The following is a 10,000-nucleotide window of genomic DNA, read 5'->3' on the forward strand; positions in this document are numbered from 1 at the left end:
CTTATCCCCGCAGAGTATTAAATCCATGATGTGAGAGTAGGTGAAGCTTGTATTTCGTTTCACTGTCTCCATGGTTGCCAGATTACCTGTAAGATTACGGGATATATTGAGCTTGCTTTTCAACTACATGGTTCTGGGTTCAATACCACTGTGGTCAACCCGAGGCTATAGTGTCTTTTCTACTAGAATGTTGGGCTGACCAAAGCCTTGAGTGGATTTGGTAGATGGAAACTGAAAAGAAGCCCATTATACATATATATACAACCAGAACTACTTTCATACAAACACACACACACATGTTGTTGTTGGCACTCCGTCGCTTACGACGTCGAGGGTTCCAGTTGATCCAATCAATGGAACAGCCTGCTTGTGAAATTAACATGCAAGTGGTTGAGCACTCCACAGACACGTGTACCCTTAACGTAGTTCTCGAGGATATTCAGCGTGACACAGTGTGTGACAAGGCTGACCCTTTGAATTACAGGCACAACAGAAACAGGAAGTAAGAGTGAGAGAAAGTTGTGGTGGAAGAGTACAGCAGGGTTCGCCACCATACTCCTGCCGGAGCCTCGTGGAGCTTTTAGGTGTTTTCGCTCAATAAACACTCACCACGCCCGGTCTGGGAATCAAAACTGCGATCCTATGACCGCGAGTCCGCTGCCCTAACCACTGGGCCATTGCGCCTCCACACACACACACACACACACACACACACACACACATACATATATATATATATATACATACATACATACATATACGCATACACATATATACCTACATACATACATATATATGTATGTAATTAAAAGGTAAATAAAAACAATGTAAAAATTATAAAAATTATAAAACAATTAGACATCATGCGCTGTAACTAAAGAAGGGTAAAGCTGTCATGTGACAATAATGTTAATAATAATAATAATAAAAGTTTCAGGACCATGTGGTTGGGAAGCAATCATCTTAACACACAGCCCTGCCTGTGCCTATATGAATTAAGAAGTATTACATTTGACAGAATAGTGTGGATACAAAAGGGTTAATAATGATAAAATTTTGCAAAAGTTTAAGACTAACCTAAGGATATGTAGGCCAGAGTTAGAGCCGCTTCCACTTTGATATAGAGATTTTTAGAATTGACCATCAATGCCGAGAGCTGTTTGGCACCATTGGTTTGGGTAATTAGTAGCTGGTTGTGGTGATAGGCTACAAATCCGGTAGCAACACAGAGGTGACGTAGAGTGCGAGTGGCACTGAGGACAATATCTTCCTGTTGAGTTCGCAATAGTTGGACAAGGGTTAAAGTTCCTTGAGGAGCAATTTCGTTTCGGTAACTGATTGGGCCCTGGGCCAGCACACTGAGAGCCTCAGAACCAATGTAATGAAGGTTCTCAGTCATCGACTTTATGAAGCTCAATAAAAGAGGCACCCCCATTCTCGTGGCCATCATGCGTTGGACATAGACATCGCTTCCTGCAACTGCCCAAAGGCTACTGGCTGTTTTCTCTTGAAGCTTTTCTGATCTCCCTTTGCTAAAGAGTTGCATGAGGTATTTGTCAAGTTGTTCGCTTAGTATTACCTTCTGTGTCTGTGGGTTGTTTACGGCAAGATAATGAATAGTATCGACAGCATTTAACTGCAGCTCACGCACGCGAACTTTGGTAAGAATCATGGTCAGAGGTCCACATATTCCTTTCTCTATAAAGGAACACTGAGCGGCAGTGTTTGACGATACAAAGTTTTGAACAGAATTTGTCAGATCATTGCTCATGGATTTACTGTTGTAGTAGAGCTTAAACAGATTGACCACGTTGGCTACTAAATTCTCCGTGTTGACCACAGCAGTTTGGTTTTCGGGTTTGGAAGCCGCAATGTTGGAGAGAACTTGAAGTGCTATAACAAGGACATCAGTGTTGGTTTGTTTGCCGATGACATCTACTATAATTGTTGGAATATTTTCCGCAATCTCGGCATCGGCATATTGAGGAACATTTGCAAGTTCCATTAAAAGCATCGTGCTGGCTTTTAATACATCTCGTTCCCCTGAGTTGAGGAGCTTTGCTAGAGTTATCATCACGCCTTTTTTCACCATTTCACTTGCTGTCTGTTCACATTGTACCATGTTCAACAACGACCGTACGATGGGGCTTTGAACAGTGGGGCATATGTTTCCACGCAGCAGTTTTATCAAAGCACTAATGCCGCCTTCTTGAAGTAGACAATTCCAATTTGGGTTGTCCCCTTCCATTGACTCCCGATACGGTTCCGTTAGCATCTCGAGACATTCAGCAGCTTTTGCGGCCTCTTTGTTGACATCCGACAGCAGACACTGGAACAATTTCTTCCAGACAGGAAGTTCAGGAAACTTGGCATCGATGAAATACTGGAGAATTGCTTTATCTTTGTTTAGCAGTGAAATCTCAATGGCCCCTTGATGTTTGGAATTCTGGGCACCGATTTTGGCCCCTTTTTTTATCAGGAATTGCACACATTCTAGTTTACCCCCTGTTACGGCCAGCAGAAAAGGCGTTGAGTTCAAGTCATCGGCAGTCTCATACTCCAACAGCTCTGGGTCCTCTTCAATGTATCTCTCCACAGACAGGATGTAACCAGCCAAAGCTGCATGATGAATCTGGGCCCAGCCATTGGCATCCATTTCGGTCGACATGGCGATTGCTTATAATGCTTGTTGTCGTTGTTGTTGCTGCTGCTGTTGCTGCAGGTGTTCAATAACTGTTGGGGGCTTTGTTTTGTTTTTTTTTTCTCTTCTTTTCAAATACCAACAACAACAACGGCAACAAATACAACACCTCCACCTCCACAACCACTGCCGCCACCGCTGCTACCAACACCACCACCACCACCACCACCACCACTACCACCACCACCACCACCACCTCTGCTACTACAACCACTGCCCCACTACTGCTATTATAACCACTACCACTACACTGTTACTATGACCGATACAGTAACCACCACTGCCGCTACTACTACTACTACTACTACTACTAGTACTACTACTGCTACTATTGTTGCTACCACCACGCTACCACTACCACTGCTACAGTTACTACTACCACTGCAACTACTATTGTAACCACTATGACTACTTCTACTACTACTATACTATTACCACAAATAATATGGTAATCACCACAGTTGCTGCTGCTGCTACTACTACCACTACTACTACTACTACTACCACTACTACTACTACTACTACTACTACTACTACCACTACTACCACTACTACTACTACTACTACTACTACTACTACTACTACTACTACTACCACCACCACCACTACTACTACTACTACTACTACTACTACTACACTAACACATTCACCACCATTTCTCCCATTATCAATGATTTTATGACAAAAGAGAAAAGAGGGAGTTTAGCTACTATGATAGGTGGATGTGGAAAGAATTCCTTGGGTCTTGTTTAGTGGTCAGAATCTGGCGGTCAGTTCCTGTACTTGTCGTTTACTGTTGTTGGTGACCAGAGATCACCCGTACTGTATGGGCCCCCCCTGAGGGCTCTCCTGCACTGCGTAGCCCTCTATAAAATTTGGTACTTGTGGTTTACTGTTGTTGGTGATCAGTGGTCATCTGTACTGCATGGCCCTTGAGGGATTTCCTGCGCTGTATGGCCCTCTGTGTAGGACTCCTCTATGCGTTTGTGGTTTACTACAAGGGTCAGCAGTCACCTGTAACATTCAGGAGTCAGTGGGTCAGTTACAGCTGTAGTCAGTAACCTCCAGCACTGTATGACTGTCTATAGATCTGCGTTATAGGGCCTTCTATCATTTTCTCTAGGTGCTTGCTGTTTACTGTTGGGGTCAACAGGCTCCACTAACATTCAGTGGTTTCCTGTATGGGGGTCAGTGAGTTACTACAGTGTTTAGTGACCTCCTGCACTATATGGCCCTCTATGGGTTCTTCTAGGTGCTTATGTTTATAGATGGGGGTCAGCAAACTCTTGTAAGAGTTGTAGTAGTGGTCAGTGAGTTCCTCTAAGGTTCAGCAGATGTTGGCTGGCAGAGAGGTGCAGTGGTCACCAAGTTCCTGAAGGATGGAATTGGAGTAAAGTTTGATAAGGTAGGGACAGTGATAAGGCGGGGACAATGAGCATAGGGCTCAGTGAGCTATTGTATGGGTCACTATGCTTCTGTAGGTCACCATGGGTTGCTATAAGGGACAATTGATGTAGAGGGCAGTGTAATCTTGCATGGGCTAGTATGCTCACGTAGGGAACAGTGGACTCCTGTACAAGCCAGTGTGCTGCTGTAAGAGACTGGGAATTTCTATAGGGGGCAGTTGGTGTAGGGCTTAGTGGTCTCCTGTACAGGTTAGTGAGCCTCTGTAAAGGACAGTGTACTACTTAGGGGACAGTGGGTGTAGAATTCAGTGGGCTCCTGTAGCATTCGGTATACTACTGTAGGGATTTGTTCCTCCTGTAGTTGTTAGTCATCTCCTTTAAGGTTCATTGGGACACTGTCATAATCAGGGAACATGTCTGGTACCTGAAACATAGAGAATTAGAACAAGAGGTTTAAACATCATCAATATAGCAGGGTTATTTAGGGGTCAGCAATATTTAGGACAAAAAAAAAAAAAGCACATGATTCCCCGATGAGATTTGAACCCATTCATCTATTGTTAAAGGAGCAACCATATTCTAGATTACACTAAAATGTACCTGTCTACCATACTCTTTTACTCGTTTACTTGTTTCAGTCATCTGACTTTGGCCATGCTGGAGCACTGCATTTTTAGTGTCCTGTCCAGCTGGGGAGGTGGGGAACACATACGCCATAGAATGAAAAGGGCACATAAATAAAAAATATATATATATATATATATATGTATGTATGTATGTATATATATGTTTACATGTATACATACACACGCACATACATACATACATACACTCCCCCCCCAACATACACACACAAACAAAATAACTCTCATGAGATCACAAAAATAGCAGCCAAATCGTACTCAAAGTATACACTACCCTCTTCTAAAAAGGAAGGGAACATTTGATAATACATACCTCTAAAAATACAGATTGTTATAACAGCTACAATCCTTCTGCTTGAAAATTTGATTGACCTGGGGCTAAAAAGAAAAAAAAACACACACACATATATATATACATATAAGAGACAAGTTGTACGTACGCCGCTATATATATATGTATAAATAATACAGAATGGGACAAGGACGCAAAACATCCAGACAGTTAGGTGATACAAGAAAGGGGACAAAATATACAGATAGACGATACAAAGAAAACACGGACAGGTCGTTCGGAGTTTTCTCTCTTCAGTCGAGATCCAAATTATCCTTGCAATTTTTTTGCAAATACTTTTCTCACTATAAAGATGGCATCTATGGGAGAATTCCGAACAAGAACAGCCAATGAGAGAGAAAATTAAAAGACCAGGAAACATCATGGAGGTGGCTCAACAAAGGGTAACCTAAAAAAGAATACTGAAAGCCTAATCATCGCTGCCCAGGTCCAGGCATTGAATACCAACTCAGTGAAAAAGAATATATACCACACAAGTGCATCGGACCTCCCATAGATGCCATCTTTATAGTGAGAAAAGTATTTGCAAGAAAAATATTTGGTCAAAAGTAAGCCATTGTACTTAGTCTTTGTCGACCTGGAGAAAGCTTTTGACAGGGTCCTCTGCTCTAATATCTGGTGGTCTCTAAAGAAGCTAAGAGTAGAGGAGTGGCTCGTTAGAGCTGTTCAAACCATGTACAGCGATGCTGTCAATAAGGTGAGAGTTGCCCTTCAATACAGTGATGAATTTAGTGTACAAGTAGGGGTTCACCAGAGCTCAGTCCTCAGCCCACTCTTATTCATTGCAGTCCTCCAGGCCTTAAAAGAGGAATTCAAAACTGGATGCCCATAGGAACTACTACTATATGCTGATGAACTCACTCTTATTGCAGAATCTGTAGCAGAATTGGAGAAGAAATTCCAGATATAGAAGCAAAACCTGGAATCAAAGGGAAGAAAAACCTGAAATTACAGGTAAATTAACAGATAAAGTTGTCTTTGTATGTAACAGATGTGCAGAAACAATAAGCACTAAGAGCCCATGGGACTTAGATTCTCTGAAATGCCCTGGTACCTTTTTTTTTACTCCAGTAATTGAATGGTACTTGAATGGTATCAACTGCAGAAAGATGAAAGATAAAGGCAGTGAGCTGGCAGAATCGTTAGTGTGCCGGGCGAAATGCTTAGCGGTATTTCGTCTGCCGTTACGTTCTGAGTTCAAATTCTGCCGAGGTCGACTTTGCCTTTCATCCTTTCGGGGGTCGATAAATTAAGTACTGTCCTTGTTTGTCCTGTCTATGTTTATTTAGCTCCTTGTGGTCAATAAAGACATAAGAAAGATGAAAGACAAATTTGATCTCACTGGGATTTGAGCTCAGGACATAAAATAATCAAAACCATTTCTGTAAAGCATTTCATCTGCCACACACTATTGATTCGGCCAATCCACTAGCCAACAATAACAATAACAACACTACTTAAATATCTATAATCTGCAGACGTCCAGAAATAGATTGGACAGCTGAGAGAGAATGAACATGTCCAGACTACAACACTGTACTTCATACAATAAACTCCTGCCTGGCAAATGGTGGTGGTGGTGGTGGTGGTGGTAGTGGTGGTGGTTAGTTGGATGGAGGCATCATGTTGTTGTTGGCACTCCATCGCTTACGACGTCGATGGTTCCAGTCGATCCGATCAACGGAACAGCCTGCTCGTGAAATTAACGTGCAAGTGGCTGAGCACTCCACAGACACGTGTACCCTTAACGTAGTTCTCGGAGGGGGGGGGTATTCAGCGTGACTCAGAGTGTGACAAGGCTGACCATTGGAATTACAGGCACAACAGAAACAGGAAGTAAGAGTGAGAGAAAGGGTTCGCCACCATCCCCTGCTGGAGCCTCGTGGAGCTTTTAGTTGTTTTCGCTCAATAAACACTCACAACGCCCGGCCAGGGAATCGAAACCGCGATCCTATGACCGCGGGTCCGCTGCCCTAACCACTGGGCCATTGTGCCTCCACTGCAGGCATCATATGTAGACCAAAAATAACAGACTACATAGGACTGTTGATTCAAGTCAAGATGACTTTGGGACCACACATATATATACGAAGTGCTGAAAAGTGCCTGGCTTTTGAGGAAAAGGAAATACAAGAGGATCAGTTAGTTATGGTTTTATTCAACATATTCCCCCTCTCAGATTCACACACTTATTGTAGCAGTCCTTCCGTTTTTCTAAGCCCTGTAAAAGAACTCGTAAGGTTGGGTTTCCGACCTGTCTTAAAGTCATGAAGTTTTCAGCACTCCTTTGTATATATATGTGCATGGGCCCGGGAACAGGGGGTGCAGGTGGTGCAAGTGCACCCCCTAGAATTTTTGCAGAACCAAAATTTGCAGCCCTATTTATTTTACTCAGGTTTACAAAACCGTGAATAAAAAAGTGATGTGTAAAAAGTAGTTTGAAGTTAGGTTCCTTCTCAAAGAACAAATCACAAAAATAAATAACAGAACAAAAAAACAAGACCAAATTTGTAAAAAAATTTGGACCTGGGTTTGCACCCCCTAAGCAAATTTCGTTCCTGAGCCACTGTATATGTGTGTGTGTTTTATTATTATTTTTTTTAAAGATGGTAAGATTTAATACGAGGGATATTTAGCTGCTGTGATTCGTGGAGCAAGTAACCCTATCAGAAGGTCCTGTTTTGGCTTGTCGTTGGGAGAGGAGACGATATGGGAGATGGGGAGTTAGTGTGAGAAAGACAGAGAGAAAAAGGAACATTGACAGAAAGGAGAGACAGAGAGGAGAAGAGAAAGTCGGAGAGAGAGAAGTGGGGGGAGATTTAGAAAGAGATAGGGAACTGAAATAGAAGAAGGGGAGAGACAGAGAGAAAGAAGAAGGGAAAGAGACAACACAGAGGCGGGGCCGGGAAGAGAGAGAGAGATAGAGAGAGGGAGAGAGAGAGAGAGAGAGAGAGAGAGAGAGAGAGAGAGAGAGAAAGGAACTATGCGATAACAGCAGAAATGTTAGATGTTGAAGATAAAAAGTTGATCTGGGTTTAAGTATTAAGTTGCCACTCACCGATTTACGTGTGTCAGATGATCCAAGCAAACTCCGATTAAAACGAATGTCACGGACGCAGCACAAGTCGTAGTCGGCCGTCGTCAGTGACAACCGACAACAAATTTATCGCGCGCACCTACATACACATACGCTCTCTCTCATCCACACATGTACACACACACTCTTCTGTTCTCTCTCTTGTTCTTTCTTTCTTTCTTTCTCCTTTTCTCACTCTCATGCACAAGCAGATACTCTTTCTCTCTCGTTTTCTTTCTTTCTCTTTCATTTTTCTCTCTCTTTCTCTTATACTCTAACTCATTACACACTTATATACACATATACACGTATACGTAGATACCTACACACGCACGCACACTCTCACTCACACACACATAAGGATCCACACGCGCACATGCACACATTACATGCAAAACGCACGCATACACACACGTCTTCCACAGTCACTATGTAGTCGCTCGACCTCTCAGCCCAAAATCGCATCCAAACGAACTAACACACTAGACGATAGAGCGGAACTGATGGGGGCGGCCGCGACTGGAACGCTGTTAAGCTAATGGGGAGTCAATCGACGATGACTTCGGATTAAACAACAAAATACACACACACACACACGTCTGACTTTTAGAACAGTGGATATTTAGCAGAATTGAATGACGGTCAGGCAAAATGCGTTACAGGTGTACTTTATGTTCGAAGTTCAAATGTCCCTGAGGTCAACTTTGTCTTTCATCATTCTGGAATTGATAACAGAAAATATTCGTTAAGTATCAAGCCTGATTTAAGCTTAACATACAGTTTTATGTTGTTAAGAAATGAAAGTGAATTTTGATAGAAACTGAACCCCATAATTTCATTATATTTTTCTAACAGGAGTGGCTGTGTGGTAAAGTAGGTTGCTTACCAACCACATGGTTCCGGATTCATTCCCACTGCGTGGCACCCTTGGGCAAGTGTCTTCTACTATAGCCTCGGGCCGACCAAAGCCTTGTGAGTGGATTTGGTAGACGGAAACTGAAAGCAGCCCGTCGTATATACGTATATATATATATATATATATATATGTATGTGTGTATATGTTTGTGTGTCTGTGTTTGTCCCCCCCCCCCCAGCATCTCTTGACAACCGATGCTGGTGTGTTTACGTCCCTGTAACTTAGCGGTTCAGCAAAAGAGACCAATAGAATAAGTACCAGGCTTACAAAGAATAAGTCCTGGGGTCGATTGGCTCGACTAAAGGCGGTGCTCCAGCATGGCCGCAGTCAAATGACTGAAACAAGTAAAAGAGTAATTGTAAAATAACAGAAAATTCAAAAAGAAAAAAAACTAATGCATAATCTATATAAATTGGAGATTGTTTATCAATTGAGAAAAAAAAAAATTCACTATGACGAATTTCGGAAAGTGTGTGTGTGTGTGTGAGAGAGAGAGAGAGAGAGAGTTTATGTACGAGAGAGAGAGTGCGTGAGTGAGAAAGAGAGTGTGCGTTTATGTGTCTGAGAAAGAGAGAGAGAGAGAGAGAGAGTTTATGTACGAGAGAGAGTGCGTGAGTGAGAAAGAGAGTGTGTGTTTATGTGTCTGAGAAAGAGAGAGAGAGAGAGAGAGTTTATGTACGAGAGAGAGTGCGTGAGTGAGAAAGAGAGTGTGTGTTTATGTGTCTGAGAAAGAGAGAGAGAGAGAGAGAAAAGAAATGTAATTATGCGTGTGTATATGTGTGTGTGTGTATCCGTATGCGTGTATGTGTGTTTATGGGTGTGTATATGTGTGCTTGTATGTGTGTTTATGAGTGTGTATATGTGTGTGTGTATCTGTGTGCTTGTATCTGTGTGTGTGTGAGCAC

General features: G+C 42.5%; 1 protein-coding gene and 1 long non-coding RNA gene across 5 annotated transcripts in view; both read right to left on the reverse strand.

The window, feature by feature from the left end:
• Positions 1 to 2,808, reverse strand: part of LOC106874212 (ankyrin and armadillo repeat-containing protein) — a 15,457-nt gene extending 12,649 nt beyond the window's left edge. For all 4 annotated transcript variants that reach the window (XR_016239162.1, XR_016239161.1, XM_014921871.3 and 1 more), the window contains exons 1-2: positions 1,078 to 2,808; positions 1 to 86 (exon numbers count right to left, since the gene is read on the reverse strand). The exon at positions 1 to 86 is cut by the window's left edge and continues 159 nt beyond it. Coding sequence is in view for 2 of the 4 variants with exons in the window: in XM_014921871.3 (XP_014777357.2) it covers positions 1 to 86; positions 1,078 to 2,668 (1,677 nt within the window). In the remaining 2 variants the exon portion in view is untranslated. The remainder of the gene's footprint in view (positions 87 to 1,077) is intronic.
• A 1,585-nt stretch (positions 2,809 to 4,393) lies between these two features.
• On the reverse strand, positions 4,394 to 8,299 carry LOC106874215 (uncharacterized). The gene is made up of 3 exons (XR_001409978.3): positions 8,162 to 8,299; positions 5,065 to 5,129; positions 4,394 to 4,531 (listed from the first exon to the last, which is right to left on the reverse strand). It is a non-coding gene; the product is annotated as an uncharacterized LOC106874215 (long non-coding RNA).
• Positions 8,300 to 10,000: the final 1,701 nt, after the last annotated feature.

Source organism: Octopus bimaculoides, chromosome 30, assembly GCF_046866305.1.
Source record: "Octopus bimaculoides isolate indiv1 chromosome 30, ASM4686630v1, whole genome shotgun sequence".
NCBI lineage: Eukaryota > Metazoa > Mollusca > Cephalopoda > Octopoda > Octopodidae > Octopus > Octopus bimaculoides.